Source organism: Heterodontus francisci, chromosome 4 (assembly GCF_036365525.1).
Source record: "Heterodontus francisci isolate sHetFra1 chromosome 4, sHetFra1.hap1, whole genome shotgun sequence".
Lineage (NCBI taxonomy): Eukaryota > Metazoa > Chordata > Chondrichthyes > Heterodontiformes > Heterodontidae > Heterodontus > Heterodontus francisci.
Genome location: NC_090374.1, coordinates 168882066 through 168901147, shown reverse-complemented (window position 1 = coordinate 168901147; position 19082 = coordinate 168882066). Strand labels below are relative to the sequence as shown.

The 19082-nt window shown below is 41.3% G+C and overlaps 1 protein-coding gene across 4 annotated transcripts in view; it reads left to right on the top strand.

Annotated features, from left to right (window-relative positions):
* Positions 1-19082, top strand: part of cntln (centlein, centrosomal protein) — a 474184-nt gene that overhangs the window by 115322 nt on the left and 339780 nt on the right. For all 4 annotated transcript variants that reach the window (XM_068030497.1, XM_068030494.1, XM_068030495.1 and 1 more), the window contains exons 8-9: positions 7918-8080; positions 15397-15591. In XM_068030497.1, the coding sequence (XP_067886598.1) occupies positions 7918-8080; positions 15397-15591 (358 nt within the window). The remainder of the gene's footprint in view (positions 1-7917; positions 8081-15396; positions 15592-19082) is intronic.

Sequence of the window (19082 nt, the reverse complement as noted above, 5' to 3'; positions counted from 1 at the left end):
TCCTGCAACTGGAAACGGTTTCTCCTTAAATGCTGGGATGCTTGGCAAATAAACTGCAGTCTTTAAAAGGCTGGGTTTGGCTAAAGTTGTGAATGTGCTTGGATCACTTGGGTCACTGTTAGATAGCTACACTGTGTTGCTCACCTGTGGTTTTTGCCCCATTTTTCATGCGTGTCTACCACTGGGACATCTGGCAAGGGCATTGCAATGAAGAATAACACAAGCACTTACAATCTCAATGAGACTGATTCCCAAACTCTTCAAGTAGGAGACTCAGGCCTCTGGTTCTGCATGGATGGAAACCTCCAACATATGTCTCATGGACTATATGGAAGAAATTGGCACTGGCACTGAGAGCCAGCTGTTTCCCCATCACAACTGCTGACCAGTATCGGACGAAGTTCAGTGACCTGACTAAAGCAGACAAGGTAACACAGCAAACAATTCACCCTTTTCTTTCTTGAGCATCAGTGCATTCTTCAATGAAAATGAAGAGCAGAACTGCCAGCTCATTACACTGATTAAGGGGATACTGAGGATGCATCATTATCTTCTAACAGCATTTACTTGCATGTACAACTTCAGAAACCCTTCTTCCACTTAAACAGTGTATTACCAGCATATTTCTTACCTTAGCAGTTTGATGCCACCTAATACATAATCTTCAGTTGCCTCCCTTTACCTAATTAACTCAATCTTGTTGCAGGAGAAATATGCGCATAATGCCCATGAACGGAAGGGCACCATCGAGGCATCTCTTCCATTGCTCCACATGAAGAGCATACTGTAGAGCGGATGGTTTGGCACTCTGCTATTTCCTGGGAGGTATCAAGCTCGGGGGCTGAGTGCCAGCATCAGATTAGTAGCCTATCTGCATATGACATCCTGTAAAGTATCCCACAGCCATAAAACTCCACCACCTTAATGGCAAGGTGATAAAGGCTCACCAGTTTTTAGCTTGTACCCTCCTTTTCTGCAGATCCACCACAGTATTGGGGAACAGAGGAGCAGGTCTGCATTCATTTCTGCATTGTAACGGTTCCCAGCTTCTCTTAATAAACTTGGGTGCCGAGTCCCAGCTATCAATTTAGGTGATTTTTTTTTTGCTGTACTGCCTCCAATACCTGGATGGCTTACTCACAATATGGTGACAGGAAATGTATACAGTATTCTAAGTGGAGCTGTACAAACTCAATCACTTCCTGAAGCTTGTGCTCTATTCCCCCGGCTATCCTGCTTGCTCTCTCAACTGCAGCTGCACACTATGCTGACAGCTCAATAACCCCCAGTTTGTCTCGTGCTTTATAAAATAATATGATTTCGCTAACATTGCCACTGTTTGCAGATTCCGAAAATTGGAAAAGACTAACATTGACCCACATTATATGACATCTGCCAGTTGCCTCCTCGGCTTCCCAATCTATCTATCTTCTGTATTTGATCAGCCTGTTCCTTTTGTTGCAGTCCCTCCCAGTTTGGAGCCTAAGCCCTTTTCCCCTACTCCTACGTTTCTAACAAATATTTTGTTGCGACCGAGGCGGGAGGAGTGTAGTGTTAATTCAGTCCCACTTCACAGCTCACAACATATCAATAAATTTTCCCACTTACTGAAACAGTCAGTTAGATACTCTTTCTGTCCCTAGAATAAAGCAACAAACAACAAAATTATCTGTTTTCTGTTTTTTTTGATGTTTGTGCTTGGAGTGCTTTGTGCTTTACAGTCTATTCACACCCTCTCAGCACTAATGCTTTGTCTTTCAGCACATCATTAACATACCGTTTGCCTTTGTTCCATGATCTTCTGGTCAGTTATTCTCTGTGACCTTGTCCTATCAACACCTCTTTTGTTATCTCTTGCCCCACCCCTCGCTTTACTTGCTTAAAACCTTTTACATTTCTAATATTTGTCAGTTCTGATGAAGAGTCACTGACCTGAAATGTCAACTCTGCTCTCTCCACAGATGCTGCCAGACCTGCTGAGTATTTCCAGCATTTCTTGTTTTTATTTCAGATTTCCAGCATCTGCAGTATTTTGCTTTTATAACAAAATTATCCATTTATTATAAGCCAAGTCTTAACCAATAATGGAATAAATATATACGTGAATTGAAGTATTTTATCCTAGCCCTCATGCACACTCAGATACACAACCGGTTAACCGGGAAAAAAAAGGATTTTTGTTTACAGCGCTAACAAAGAAATAGAAGGAGTAAAAAAAATCTTAGACTGCAGAGAAGATATGGAAGGAAGTCCTTTGTTTTGACAAAGTGGCCCAAAGTCGAATAGGTGGCTGCCACTAGGAATCTTTCCAGGCGATGTTGATGAACTGTCTGTTTGAGTAGGCGTTGAATGAAATTCAGCTTCACATAGGTCTTACATCAAGTATGCAGCAACAAAGATTTCAGTTCTCACACATTCAATGCAAAGTTTTTTTAAAGGTGCAAGGTTTCTGCAAACATTCAGGATTTCTTCAAAATACAAGAGGCAACAGGACACTTTCATATAGCCTTTTGCTTTTCAAGAGCAGAGATTCTTCAAAGAGAGGTAACAGTTTTCTGGATGTTCTTCTGATCTCCTGGCAGGTCAATAAGCAAATTCCAACTGCCTCGTTTAGTCCAAAAACCAGCTGGCTTTTAACAGTTCAAAATGAAACCAACTTTTTCCAGGTGAGTCCTATGAGAATCATAAATCCTGTCTTGTCACAACACAACCCCCTGCTTTGTTTACTTGAAATCCTGTGCCTTCCAGTAAAAACTTGTTTGCTGGTCAACCTTTTGTTGACCTTCCTTTTAAAAATAAACACCCACAAAGTTCAGGAATCTCCAGATGATTCAATGTCCATGAAATCCTTTTCAGTTTTTAAAATATATATTCACAAGTTTTAACAAAAATGGAAACCCAAATAACAATTTGCTAACTGAATCTGGCTATTCCTGTACTAGCTAGTGCATGGTATTGTATTCTGAGACGACTGTTTTCTGAGGCCCTGCTTCATAATTTGTGACATGTTTTCCTGCTGTTGCTGATCCAGTGGGAATGGTTTGTAGTCAAACTTTCTGCTCTCCAAGAGCTTGCGCATCTTTTCCATTATGTCTCTCACAGTGGAGTGGATTCTGTATGATTGTCCTGTTCTTATCTTGGGAAAGTCCTATACCTTTATTCTGCTCCTGGTTGACATGAGGAATTCACTGTGTGGGCAACCCTCCTCCTACTGTTTTAGTTGTGATCTTCAATCTCTTTGACATGTTGCATGTTTGCGCACTAATGGACTAAGCCACATAGCTAATTTTGAATCAGTTAACCTGTTCCCAACAGAAGTCAGATCTTGGTATAAAACCGCACACTGAATTTGCTGCTGATCAGTTTAATGATTTGAGCGGTATTAGAGTAAGAACATCAGCGTGCTACTGACAGATGTCTTTGATTTACCAATCAGCCCCAGTTTGAGAATGAGGTGCAAATTCTCATAAAATTTGATTTGGTGGTTTTAAAGTTGTGATTACCAGAAGAAAGTCACATAAAACGGAAGTACGCTAGTTGTTATCTTGGACTCTGTCCCATCATTTTCAGTTTTGAAAAGATGTGAGATTAAGATGAAAGGATGTCTGAATGAGATTTGGGTGGTTGACTAAAATAGTTTTAAAGTTACGGGACACAAGAAGTGTGGCCGACAGCCATGTTGGATTTTATCCAGTTGAGGTCAATGTGGTGATTAAATGTCCATGTAGTCACAAGAAAAGGATGTACGACAGCACTTCTATCAGCTACTCATTAAATGTGCCCAGCAGCAGAGTATACATTTAATACAAAATCGCACTTTAATGTATCCTGGTCAGCTTTTAAGACTTCCATTTAGTTTCCAGAATGCAGTCCAGTTTCAAGCAGTGGTTGTTTTTGCTTTTTTTTCCCAACTGTTTTGTGGCTTTCTTGGTTCTTTGAACTTGATGATGCGACTAAGCATTGTACAGGAAGACATTGGTCTTAATTTTATTTTTTAAATTGCCTCTACTAGCATCCTTTCCCTAAATTCAGATTTATTGGTGAATGAGAAAAATAATATAAAATTCTGCAGAAAAGCTTATTCTTATAGGACAGATGGTTGAAGCCCATTTGTTGATTTAAAACAAAAATGTATTTCATGGGATGTGGACAGCACTGGAAAGGCTAGCACTTATTGCCCATCCCTAATTGCCCCTGAGAAGGTGGTGGTTAGTGGCTGCCTTGAGCACAGCTGAGTGGCTTGCTGAGTATCCCTAATTGTCCTTGAGAAAGTGGTGGTAAGTGGCTACCTTGAGTGCAATTGAGTGGCTTGCTTAGACCATTTCAGAGGCAGTTGAGTCACTCACGTTGTGGGTCTGGAGTCACATATAGGCCAGACAGGATAAGGAAGGCAAATTTCCTTCCCTAAAGGACATTAGTGAGCTTAAATAAAAGCAAAATACTGCGGATGCTGGAAATCTGAAATATAAACAAGAAATGCTGGAACCACTCAGCAGGTCTGGCAGCATCTGTGAAAAGAGAAGCAGAGTTAACGTTTCGGGTCAGTGACCCTTCTTCGGAACTGACAAATATTAGAAAAGTCACAGGTTATAAGCAAGTGAGGTGGGGGTGGGGCAAGAGATAACAAAGGAAGTGTAGATTGGACCAGGCCACATAGCTGACCAAAAAGTCATGGAGCAAAGGCAAACAATATGTTAATGGTGTGTTGAAAGACAAAGCATTAGTACAGATTAGGTGTTAAATTAGTGAGCTTGATGGGTGTTTGTAACAACCTGGTAGTTTCATGGTCATCATTACTGATACAGCATTTTATTCCAGATTTATTTAATTAATTGAATTTAAACTCACCAGCAGCCCTGGTGGGATTGAAGCTCATTCCTCTAGACCATTAGTCCAGATGTCTGGATTACTAGTCCAATAACATAACCACTATGTTACCATACCCTGTAATTCATCAGTGTTATTTTCTGAAGTGAAAAATCTTACAAAACAATTTTTAACAAAATACTTCTCTACCTTTTTTAGCATTTATAGGTTTGGTTTTATGTGAAGGAAATGTAATTTATTATTTTTGAGAAAGGGTGTCAGGACAATACTAGCAACTACGGGCCCGTTAGTTTAACATCAGTGGTGGGTAAGGTTTTAGAAACAATAATCAGGGAATAAAATCAACACGCATTTGGAGAGGTTCGAGTTAATTAAGAATAGCTAGCATGGATTTGTAAAAGGCAGATCAGATCATGCTTGACTAATCTAATTGAATTTTTTGATGAAGTAACAGAGAATGTTGATGAAGGGAATGTGGTTGATATTGTTTATATGGATTTTAAGAAAGTGTTTGAGAAGCTACCACATAAAAGGCTTGTTAATAAAATTGAGGCTCATGGAATTCAAGGGTCAATGTCCAATTGGATAAAAAATTGGCTTAAGGGCAGAAAACAGCAAGTTGTGGTAAATGGTTGCTTTTTAGACTGGAGGACGGTAGACAGTGATGTTCCCCAAGGGTGAGTGCTGGGGCCAATTTTCTTTTGCTATATATAAATGACTTGGATCTTGGAATACAGAGTAGAATCTCAAAATTTGACAATTACACCAAACATGGAGGTGTGGCAAATAGTGAGGATGATATGAACCGCCTACAACAGGACATAGGCTAGCAGAATGGGCAGAGAGGTGTCAGATGGAATTTAATACTGACAAGTGTGAGGTGATGCATTTTGGCAGAAGGAATTGGGAGAGACAGTATATGCTTAATGGCACAGATATAAAGAGTATGCAGGAACAGAGGGACCTGGGGAGTGCATGTGCATCGATCTTTGAAGGTGGCAAGACGTTTGAGAGAGTGGTTAGTAAAGCCTTTAGGATCTTGGCTTTCATAAACAGAGGCATTGAGTACAAAAGCAGGAAAGTAATGCTAAACCTTTATAAAGCTTTGGTTAGGCCCCAACGTATTGCATCCAGTACTGGTCACCGCACTTTAGGAAGAATGTGAAGGGGGTTTGAGAGGGTGCAGAGGAGATTTACCAGAATGGTTCCAGGGATGGAGGATTTTAGTTACAAGGTTAGGAAAGAAAAGATGGGGTTTGTTCTCCTTAGAACAAAGGAGATTGAGGGGAATTTTAATCGAAATGTACAAGATTATGACAGTCTTAGATAAGTTAGACGTGGAAAAAACTGTTCCCATTAATTAATGGTACAAGAGCTAGGGGATACAGATTGAAGGTTTTGGGCAAGAGATGCAGGGGGAATTTTTAAAAAATTATTCTTTCATGGAATGAATGTTGCCCATCTCTAATTGCTCTTGACAACTGAGTGGCTTGCTAGGCCATTTCAGAGGGCAATTAAAGGTCAATCACATTACTGTGGGTTTGAAGTCACATGTAGGCCAGACCGGGCAAGCATGGCAGATTTCCTTCCCTAAAGGACATTAGTGAACCAGATAGGTTTTTACAACAATCGATGGTAGTTTCTATTGCTTTCAATTCCAGATTTTTATTAATTAATTGAATTTAAATTCCACCAGCTGCCGTGGTGGGATTTGAACCCGTGTCCCCAGGGCATTGACCTGGGCCTCTGGATTACAAGTTCAGTGTCATTACCACCATGCCACCATCTCCCCCAATGAGGAAGAATTTTTTTACACAGCAGGTGGTAATGACCTGGGGCGGAACAGTGGCGCAGTGGTTAGCACTGCAGCCTCACAGCTCCAGCGACCCGGGTTCAATTCTGGGTACTGCCTGTGTGGAGTTTGCAAGTTCTCCCTGTGTCTGCGTGGGTTTCTTCCGGGTGCTCTGGTTTCCTCCCACATGCCAAAGACTTGCAGGTTGGTAGGTAAATTGGCCATTATAAATTGCCCCTAGTATAGGTAGGTGGTAGGGAAATATAGGGACAGGTGGGGATGTGGTAGGAATATGGGATTAGTGTAGGATTAGCATAAATGGGTGGTTGATGGTCGGCACAGACTCGGTGGGCCGAAGGGCCTGTTTCAGTGCTGTATCTCTTAAAAAAAAAACTCGCTGCCCACAAGGGTGTTGGAAGCTGAGACAATCAATGACTTCAAAATAAAATTGGATGGCCACTTGAAGGAAATAGACTTGCAGGGCTACGGGGATTGAGTGGGACTGACTGAATAGCTCTTTGGAGAACTAGCATGGGCTCGATGGGCTGAATAGCCTCCTTCTGTGCTGGAAATGCTTCCATGACTCTATTGTGCTAACATTGTTGAGTATATTAATCACTGGTTTATATCATCTCATAAAATGAAAACAGATATTTAGATACAGTATATATAATATATAAACAAGAGGAGAGAATAGATAGTATAGAAATGCAGTCATCATACCAACTACATTAAGGTAAACTGTCAGTATATTGTAGGGGACTAAGACCACACCAGCACATATCTGCATTCTTGGATTTTGGAAGTAACATGTTTGCTCTAAAAGATTTTGAAAAAGATTTTCATAAATATATTATTGGTTCCTTTCTTCAGAATGCAAAACTTTTGAAAGGTGATAAAAAGTAATTAAGAGCATTTAAAATATATATTTTTGACTGATTCATTGCTTTTCAGGGACTGAAATTCATGTGAAGAAATTGTGATTTTGCAATAGTGACTTTTGATTAGTGTTTTTTAAGTGAATATGACATTTGAGTCAATAAGCCTGATTCATTCTTTTTGGACACGTCAATTGTTTTCCTATCACCCAACGACCTGCAAAAGTTACCTTGCTTGATAGAATTGGTAATGGAGAATGATTTGCTATGGATTGTTTTCCAATCTGGATGACGATGATGCTTCCAAGAAACTCTTGGGTTCTTGAATTCCTCATTGGCTGTCAGTGTACTTAACAGTTCTGCCTCTTCTGCAACTTTCAACAGTCTTATATATATTTTCTTCACTAATATATTATACAGGAAAGAGTTACATGACTTACAGTGTCTGTACAAAGAAAGCATGGAGCATGCAGCCCAGCAAGCTGAAGTTATCCAGCAGCTTCAGGCCCTCAACCTGGATACACAGAAAGTGCTGAGGAATCAGGAGGATGCTCATGCTTTGGAGACTAAGTCTTATCAAAAGGTAAGTGGTGCAATTCCTGGAAGTAAAGCAAATTTGGAAAGGTATAAAATTGCATGCTATTTTGGCAAACCATGTGGTAGATTTTCATCTTCACCACATGGGGGTTAATCTGGTGGATTAAATCACCTGCCCTGTTGTAGGACCTGCCTGGCTTTCATTCCATTCAATTCATTGTAAATTTACACCAATCTGTTTTATAGAATATAATAATTGAACTCCTGAACTGTTATTTGTGTAAAAATAGTATTTATTTATAAATTAAGCACTTTATCAGTTGATTAATAATTCTAAATTACATCAATATTTATTTGAGATCAGTCTGAGGAGTTAAATTTAGGTACATTTTTAACAGGTAAAGCAGCATTCTTTGTATCCCTTTAAAAAGGAAAGGTAACTGGTATTGTTCAACATTGTAGTTGTTTTATTAGAGAAAGAGAGACGTGGACAAGTATGCAGTAGTTTCTCTCTAACTTTTCCAAAAGTGTCCAAAATTGCCTGAAGCAAAAGGTTGAACTGATGGAGAAGTTGGTAGGTTTTTATTTGCAGTATTCCCCATGCACTATAGGAGTAGACTAAGCTGGGAAGATGTTTCTGGATAAACTTGTGGGGGGAACTCTCACTTTAAAATGTTCTGATAACACATAGTCATTGTATCAAACATAGATTTCAACTGCAAAACTCACATTTTCTTTCTCCAGTTATCAGCAAATGTTCTTGCTTGTTACATGTTCTGTTTCATTGTTTTATCATCATTGAGCATTATTGTCACAGTGACTTCAACAGAGATTAAAATTGGTCAGGGTGTAAAACCAGTGTTCCACCCTGTCTCGCCAGTTTCTGCTGGGTGGGTTAGTTTAAAACTGCCCCCATTATTTCAAATGGTCAGTCTATGGAACAGGCTCCCTGGAGAAACAGTAGAAGCAAACACAACTGATTCTTTGAAATGAAAATTAGATTTTTCAGAAAATAATATTTTTGGGATACAGAAGATGAGTAATGTGAGAGAAGGCATATAGTAAGTGTAGTATGTTTGGGAGGAACAGATGAGTTTAAACCTGTAGTTTAGAGATACAGCACTGAAACAGGCCCTTCGGCCCACCGAATCTATGCCGACCATCAACCACCCATTTATACTAATCCTACACTAATTCCATATTCCTACCACATCCCCACCTGTCCCTATATTTCCCTACCACCTACCGATACTAGGGGCAATTTATAATGGCCAATTTACCTATCAACCTGCAAGTCTTTGGCATGTGGGAGGAAACCGGAGCACCCGGAGGAAACCCATGCAGACACAGGGAGAACTTGCAAACTCCACACAGGCAGTACCCAGAATTGAACCCGGGTCGCTGGAGCTGTGAGGCTGTGGTGCTAACCACTGCGCCACTGTGCCGCTTTTCACCACTGCAGTTTTCCTCACCTTACGCCTGGGTCTGTTTCAGATGAATTGATGGCGATTGTTCAGTGTGATTAGTCAACAGTTCCATTATTGTTGCATCATGGAACTACCAGGATGGAGGAAGGTGAACCAGATGCACCTTGGTCTTTTTCCACTTAGCAATTCCCACATTCCTACCTCCACCTGGACTTGGAACAATGCTTCACAGAGGTAGTTATCCAGCAGTTATGCTGCATTCTGCAATTCCAATATTACTGCAGGCACATCACTGCCAGTGGGTACAAAGGTCACAATCACTCTGAGCTTTTAGGCAACAGGGTCACATTTCAGCTGACATTGGTAGCATTAAACAATCAGCTATTCACAACAACAAGCTGTATTTATAAAGGGTATTTAATATAGTAAAACATCCAAGATGCTTCACAGAAATGTTATCAAGCAAAATTTGACACCAAGCCACAGAATGAACACAAAATCAAGGCTGACAGTCCCTTGTGATGCTGAGGGAGTGCTGCAGTTCGGAGCTGCTGTCTTTCGGTTCAGATGTTAAACCGAAACCCTGACCAGCTCCTCAGGTGGACGTAAAAGATCCCATGGCACTGTTTTGAAGAAGGGCAGGGGGGTTTATCCCTGGTGTGCTGGTTAATATTTATCCCTCAATCAACATCACGAAAGTAGATTATCTGGTCATTATCACAGTGCAGTTTGTAGGAGGTTCCTGTGTAAAGTTGTACATATGAATTAGAAGCAAGAGTAGGCCACTTGGCTCCTCGAGCCTGCCGCACTATTCAACAGGATCATGGCTGACCTGATTGTAACCTCAACTCCACATTCCCGCCTATCCCCGATAACTTTTCACCCCTTTGCTTATCAATAATCTATCTATCTCTGCCTTAAAAATATTCAAAGACTCTGCTTCCACCCCTTTTTCAGGAAAAGAGTTCCAAAGACTCACGACCTTCAGAGAAAATATTTCTTCTCATCTCTGTCTTAAATGGGTGACCACTAGTTCTAGATTCTCCCACAAGAGGAAAAATCCTTTCCACATTCACCCTGTCAAGAACCCTCAGGATCTGATATGTTTCAATCAAATTGCCTCTTACTCTTCTAAACTCTACCAGATACAAGCCTAGCCTGTCCAATCTTTCCTCATAAGAAGACCCGCCCATTCCAGGTATTAGTCTAGTAAACCTTCTCTGAGCTGCTTCCAAAGCATTTACATCCTTCATTAAATAAGGAGACCTATACTGTACACTTAACTCCAGATGTGGTCTCACCAATGCCCTGTATAACTGAAGCATATCCTCCCTACTTTTGTATTCAATTCCCCTCGCAATACATGATAACATTCCATTAGCTTTCCTAATTACTTGCTATCCCTGCAGACTAACCTTTTGCAATTCATGCACTAGGACACCCAGATCTCTCTGCATCTCAGAGCTCTGCAATTTCTCACCATTTAGACAATATGCTTTTTTATTTTTCCTGCCAAAATGGACAATTTCACATTTTTCCACATACTCCATTTGCCAGATCTTTGCCCACTCACTTAACCTATCTATATTCCTTTGTAGCCTCCTTATGTCCTCTTCATAACTTACTTTCCGACCTATCTTTGTGTCATCAGCAAATTTAGTAACCATACATTCGATCCCTTCATCCAAGTCATTGATATAAATTGTAAAAAGTTGAGGTCCCAGTACTGACTCCTGTGGCACTCATTACATCTTGCCAACCAGAAAATGACCCATTTATGCCTACTCTCTGTTTCCTGTTAGCTAGCCAATCTTCATCGGTTTAAGGTGAGAGGGGCAAAGTTTAGAGGGGATGTGCGAGGCAAGTTCTTTACACAGAGGGTGGTGAGTGCCTGGAACTTGTTGCCGGGGGAGGTGGTGGAAGCAGGTACCGTAGAGACGTTTAAGAGGCATCTTGACAAATACATGAATAGGATGGGGATAGAGGGATACGGACCCCGGAAATGCAGAAGGTTTTAGTTTAGGCAGGCATCAAGATCGGCGCAGGCTTGGAGGGCCGAATGGCCTGTTCCTGTGCTGTTCTTTGTTCTTTCCATGCCAATATGAGCTTTTATTTTCCGCAATAACCTTTGATGTGGCACCTTATTAAATGCCTTCTGGAAATCTAAGTACAGTACATCCACCGGTTCTCCTTTAACCATATGACATGTTACTTCAAAGAACTCCAATAAACTGGTTAAACATGATTTCCCTTTCACAAAACCATGTTGACTCTGCCTGATTACCTTGAATTTTTCTAAGTGCCCTCCTATAACGTCTTTAATAATAGCTTCTAACACTTTCCCTAAGCCAGGTGTTAAGCTAACTGACCGGTAGTTTCCTGCTTTCTGTCTCCCTCCCTTTTTGAATAAAGGAATTACATTCACTATTTTTCAATCTAATGGAATCGTCCCAGAATCTAGGGAATTTTGGAAAATTAAAACCAACGCATCAACTATCTCACTAGCCACTTCTTTTAAGACCCTAGGTTGAAGTCCATCAGGACTTGTCAGCCCACAACTCCAACAATTTGCTTAGTACCACTTCCCTGGTGATTGTACTTTTCTTGAGTTTCTCCCTGCCTTTCATTTCCTGATTTATAACTGTTTCTGGGATGTTACTTATATCCTCAATGGTGAAGACTGATGCAAATTACCCATTCACTTCCTCTGCCGTCTCCTTATTTTCCATTATTAATTGCCCAGACTCACTTTCTGTAGGATCAATGCTCACTTTGTTAACTCTTTTTCAGTATCTATAGAAACTCCTACTACCTGTTTTAATATTTCTAGTCAGCTTTCTCTCATATGCTAATTTTTCCTTCCTCATTAAGGACATGTGCAGTCCCAAGGACTGCAGCGGTTCAAGAAGGTGGCTCACAAACACCTTCTCAAGGGCAATTATGGATGGGCAATAAATGCCGGCCTAGCCATCAACGCCCACGTCCCCCGAACGAATAAAAAAAACATCTTTTAGTCATTCTTTGCTGTTTATAATATTCCATCGATCTTCTGACCTGCCACCTATCTTTGGGCAATTATATGCTTTTTCTTTAAGTTTGATACTATCTTTAACTTTTTTAGTTAACCACGAATGGGGGTCCTCCCCTTGGAATTTTTCGTTGTTGTTGGAATGTATCTATTCTGTGAATTCTGAAATATCCCCTTAAACGTCTGCCACTGCATCTCTATTGACCTATCCCTTAACCTAATTTGCAAGTTCACTTTAGCTAGCTCTACTTTCATGCCCTCATAATTGGCCTTATTTGAGTTTAAAATGTTAGTCTCAGATCCACTCTTCTCTCCCTCGAACTGAATATAAAATTCAATCATATTGTATTATATATAGTATCAATAAAGAGGTATTACTCAAAAACTTAATTGGATTGAAAGTTGATAAATTTTCTGGACCAGATGAGCTACATACCAGAATATTGAAGGAGGTGGCGATAGAGATAGTGGTTGCATTTGATATCAATGCAATTGATGGTGCAATGGTGGTTATGTTTCAAAATTCTATAGATTCTGGAAGGGTTTCTGCAGATTGGAAAGTAGTAATTGTAACCCCACTATTTAAGAAGGGAGCAAGAGAAAACTGAGAAATACGACCTGTTAGTTTGACATTGGTAGTAGGGAAAATGTTGGAATCTATTATAAAGGATGAGATAACTGGACACTTGGAAAATAATGATATGATTGGGCAGAGTCAACATGAATTTGTGAAAGGGAAATCATGTTTGACAAACCTGTTGGAGTTTTTTGAAGGTGTTACTTGTAACATAGATAAAGGAGAACTAGTGGATGTGGTGTATTTGGATTTTCAGAAGGCTTTTGATAAGGTTCCACACAGGAGGTTAGAGTCATAGAGTCATACAGCACTGAAGCAGGCCCTTCGGCCCACCGAGTCCGCGCCGACCATCAACCACCCATTTATACTAATCCTACATTAATCCCATTTTCCCTCTCACATCCCCACCTTCCCTCAATTCTCCCACCACCTACCTACAGGAGGGGCAATTTTTACAATGGCCAATTTACCTATCAACCCGCAAGTCTTTGGCTGTGGGAGGAAACCGGAGCACCCGGAGGAAGCCCACGCAGTCACAGGGAGAACTTGCAAACTCTGCACAGGCAGTACCCAGAACCGAGCCCGGGTTGCTGGAGCTGTGAGGCTGCGGTGCTAGCCACTGTGCCACTGTTAGTAAACAAAATTAGAGTGCATTGGATTGGGGGTAATATACTGCAGTGGATTGAGAATTGGTTAACAGAAAGCAGAGAATAAGAATATATGGGTACTTCTCTGGATGGTAGGCTGTTGCTAGTGGGGTACCGCAAGGATCAGTGCTGTTCACAGTCTATATAAATGGGAACCAATTGTAATATTTCCAAATTTAGGACACAAAACTAGGTGGGAGTGTATGTTATGAGGAGGATGCAAGGAGACATCAAGGGGATTTGGACAGGCTAAGTGAATGGGCAAGAACATGACAGATGGGATATAATGTGCATAAGTGTGAGTGATCCACTTTGGTAGAAAAAAAACAGAAAGGCAGAGCATTTCTTAAATGGTGAGAGGTTGGAAAGTGTTGATGTCCAAAGAAACCTGGGTGTCCTTGTTCATGAGTCACTAAAGGGTAGTATGCAGGTGCATCAAGCAATTAAGAAGGCAAATGGTATGTTGGCCTTCATTGCAAGGGGATTTGAATACAGGGGTAAAGATGTATTGCTTCAATTTTATAAAGCATTGGTGAGACCGCATCTGGAGTATCATGTACAGTTTTGGTCTCCTTATCTAAGGAAGGATATACTTGCCATAGAGGGAGTGCAATCTAAGTTCACCAGGCTAATCCCTGCAATAGCGGTATTGTCCTATGAGGAGAGATTGCAGAAACTGGGTCTGTATTCTCTAGAGTTTCAAAGAATGAGAGGTGATGTCATTGAAACTTGCAAAATTCTTACAGGACGTGACAGGGTGGATGTGGATAGTAAGTTTCCTCTGGCTGGTGAATCTCGAGCAAGGGGACACAGTCTCAGAATAAGGGTAGGCCATTTAAGACTGAGATGAAGAGGAATTTCTTTAATCTAGAATTCTCTACACCAGAGGGCTGTGGAAGCTCAATCATTGAGAATGTTCAAGACAGAAATCGATAGATTTCTTAATACTAAGGACATCAAGGAATATGGGGATAGTGGGGAAAATGGCGTAGAGGTAGATGATCAGCCATGACCTGTTTGAATGGCGGAGCATGCTTGACAGGCCATATGGCCTATTTCTGCTCCTATTTCCTTTGATCCTATGAACCTACTATGATCGCCTCTGCCTAGGGGTGCCTTCACTATGAGGTCATTAATTAATCCTATGTCGTTGCACAATACCAGGTCTAGCATAGCCTGCTCTATGGTTGGCTCCAGAACGTGCTGTTCTAAGAAACTATCTCGAAAACATTCTATGAACTCCTCAGCCAAGCTACCTTTGCCCATCTGATTTTTCCAGTCTATATTAGCACAATAGAGAGAGATGGCCTAAGTTTAGGACACCAGGATGTAGAAATGGTTTGGGTAGAGATGAGAAATGATAAAGGCAAGAAGTCACTTGTGGGAGTGGTATATAGGCCCCTAACAGTAACCACCTGGTAGGACAGGATATAAAGGAAGAAATAATGGGAGCTTGTTAGAAAGGTATGGCGATAATCGTGGGTGATTTTAATCTACATATAGAATGTGTGTCTGTGCAATTGTATTGACCTTTCCTTATGGTATTTTAGGATTGAAGAAGCCTTTGTCAGGTGCTGATCTTTTCCCCCTTGCATGGAATTATTTTGTTTGTTATTCAGCTGACTCTACTTAAATATCTTGTCTGTGTTTATTCCGTACTGATGATATATATTTTTCTGTTAGCACTACAGTGAGCTGAGCATGCGTTTTGATGCATTGAAATCCAGTGAGGCACAGCACCATCAAAGACACCTTTGCCTGACAGCTCAACTATATCAAAAGGAGCAACAAATAAGCCAGCTTCTTGAAAAGCGACAACAGGCTTTAGATTCTAAACAAACTGCAACATATAAGACTACTGCTAAATGTTTGGAGCAGGTAAGGTACTGGATAGTAACAGTAGTTCACTGTAGCATACCGAGTTAAAAAACTAATGGGGTAGACAGTCCTATTATGGAATGATAGGGGCTAATGGTGAGTTAGAGTTGGAAAATAGGGGCCACATGTTACAGCCGTTTCATTGCTTCTGCATTTGCTGCTACCGAGGCCCCACACCAGGAGCTGCTTAACAAAACTCTATATAATGTCCAGGAATGCTAACTTGTCAGCACCAACGTAAAGTTGAAAAGATCCACAAATGATAATTGTATGGTTTTAAATGTAATTTTACATCTCTGATCTGATTTTTTGAATTATTTCCAGGCAGGGGGTATTTATATGGCTGGTCCAGTTAAGTTTTTGTCAATGGTAACCCTCAGGATGTTGATGGTGGGGGATTCAGCAATGGCAATGCTATTGAACGTCAAGGGGAGATGGTTAGACTTTCTCTTGTTGAAGATGGTCATTGCCTGGCACTTGTGTGGGACGAATGTGACTTGCCACTTATCAGCCCAAGGCTGAATGTTGCTGCACGTGGCCATGGACTGCTTCATTCTCTGAGGAGTTGTGAATGGTACTGAGCACTGCGCAATTATCAGCAAGCATCCCCACTTCTGACTTTATGATGGAGGGTAGTATTGCCACATCAGTCAAATGCTGCCTTAATATCAAGGGCAATCACTCCTACCTCACCTTTTGAGTTCAGCTTTTTTGTCCATATCCACAATCTGCAACCTCATGACCCTGCATATCCTTCGCTCTACCTTTACCATCAAGCCAAGGGATCAACCCTGATTCAATAATGAGTGCGGGAGAGCATGCCAGGAACAGTACCCAGGCATACCTAAAAATGAGGTGCCAGCTGATGAAACTTCAACACAGGACTACTTTGATGCCAGACAGCAGAAGCAGCATGTGATAGATAGAGCTAAGCGATCCCACAACCAATGGATCACATCAAAGCTCTGCAGTCCTGCCACATCCAGTTGTAATTAGTTTAGTTTAGAGATACAGCACTGAAACAGGCCCTTCAGCCCACCGAGTCTGTGCCGACCATCAACCACCCATTTATACTAATCCTACACTAATTCCATATTCCTACCACATCCCCACCTGTCCCTATATTTCCCTACCACCTACCTATACTAGGGGCAATTGCTAATGGCCAATTTACCTATCAACCTGCAAGTCTTTGGCATGTGGAAGGAAACCGGAGCACCCGGAGGAAACCCACGCAGACACAGGGAGAACTTGCAAACTCCACACAGGCAGGACCCAGAATTGAACCCGGGTCGCTGGAGCTGTGAGGCTGCGGTGCTAACCACTGCGCCACTGTGCCGCCCCTCCGGTTAGTTAAATAACTAACCGGAGGAGATGGCTTCCACAAATATCTCCATCCTCAATGATGAGGGAGCCCAGCGCATCTGTGCAAAAGAAAATAGTAGCATTTACACCAGAGTGGTACCTTACTTAAGTTAAGCTTGGTGAAAAGTGGATAAGTAAAGGAACTCTTATTATGGTGTTCGCTATGGACATCCCCATATATGTCCAATAGTGGAGGGAGAGCAGGAGGTATGTAGGATAAGGCTGCATCAAAGGAGGACAGCAACATCTTGGAATTAACCCTTTCATCACAATTGATAGACTTCTGGTAGTCTGCAGGCTCTAGAGCCAGAGATTGACTTCTGTGGAGCATCTGTTCTCTGATGTCTGATCACACTTTCACCTTTGGTACCAATAGGTGAATGAATGAATGAAAAACTGCCACGCATATAAAGAGACTGCGAAGAAGGGTCAAAGTGGAGGAGCAGTTGTATACATTGACTGTTCTGGTGAGATCATTAAGCCAGTTCCTGCAGGGCAGTGAATTATGAGATTCATGGAGGTGGCAGTTACTGCTACAGTGCCCTGAAGTTTGCTGTTTCCTTGATCTGGCTGCCATCCTTATTGTGTAGGTTCCACCAGTGCTGCCATTGTTTCTTTGAAGTTTTATATCCTGCTGCTGCAGGACTTCTCCCGGTATTTTCCCATTCCTCTGCTTCATCCTAGCCCTTTCTGATGATTTGATCGCACTCCCTCTCCTTAAAGTAACTTATAGCTTCCTCCCCCACCCTCACACCCTTTTTGACATTCATGGCCTAAATATTGCCTCTTGCCCAGTATGCTACCCTTCCCTAGCATATCTGCATTTTCTTGGTTTGTATTTAGACAGGCCTGCATCCTTCTGCGTGTGTAGATTGGCTGACCTTGCAACTTACACCAGGGTTCACTGCCATGACCTTGAGGTGGGCAGTGCAATGGTGGCATCAGAATCTCGAGGGAAGTATGTAAACTTCCTGTTTAAAAATAAATGGTGGATTCTTGCCCATTTGGCTGTTGGGTTTGTGTGCATGGCTAAACTGAAGAATGGAGTTGCAGCTTGCCATATTGTGAGTTACTTTGAAATGTCCTCGCTGTGACGAAGTTGGAGATAGCAGCCATTTTTACACGCAACGAAGATCCACAAGCAGCAAGGAAATGAATGATTGAGGGGAGAATGTTTGCTAGGGCACTGGGAGAACTTGCTGCTCTTTACTGAGTTGGGCCATGGAGCATTAAGTTCCACTTGATGCATCAAAACTGTCAGATGGAACTTTAGTTTAATATTTCACAGAGGGCTGCATTTTCCTCCATCCTAAGCAAGGCTAGATTAAGTCCTCGAGTCTTGAAATGGGGCTTGCACCTACATCCTTCTCATTCCGAGGTGAAAGGGCTACTAACTGAGCCAAACTGATCGACTTACTGGCCAGTCCCCCTTTTGAATGGAGAGGATAAACATTCTGCTCAACTATGTTGGAACCATTAAAGTGTCCCCTGTAAATGTTAAGAGAGTTGCTACACGATCCTTGTGAAAAATGACAAAAAATACTGCAGCCTTCTGTGATAACGAAAACCTCGAGAGTCTCAGAAATTGGCATGTAGAATTAATGAGTACATGTCTTAATGAAACAGTTATAATTTCCATACCTACACTCATGCACGATTCCTATTGAAAATGTTTTATGTTTTTATGGGTGGGATAGAGGGCACCAACAGGGCATCATGTTTGATAAATATTTCATGGTATTTACAGAAGCTATTGAATGAGTGTTTGAATGGTCGGTTATGCTTGCTTTTTTGCTTTTCTTTAACCTGCTTGCATCAAACGTGATATCAATATGTAGTATGTTTTTCAGCTATACTATTGTACAATACGCTTCAAATTACTAATTCATAGTGTCTGACAGGGTGAGTGTATTCTGATCTAATTTAAAATTCTATTTCAACTTGACGGTACACTAATAATTTTAAATATGCTGGTTGTTGGAACTGTTTCTTGTGGTTAAGTCTCAGTAGAGGTCGACATTCTCACCTGCCAACTATTCATGTGAGAGATATAATCAGTCTTCAGCTGGGAAACTAGGTTGCATGGGAAGCAGTACTGATGGGAAATGGAGTTCCTGCCAGCTGAC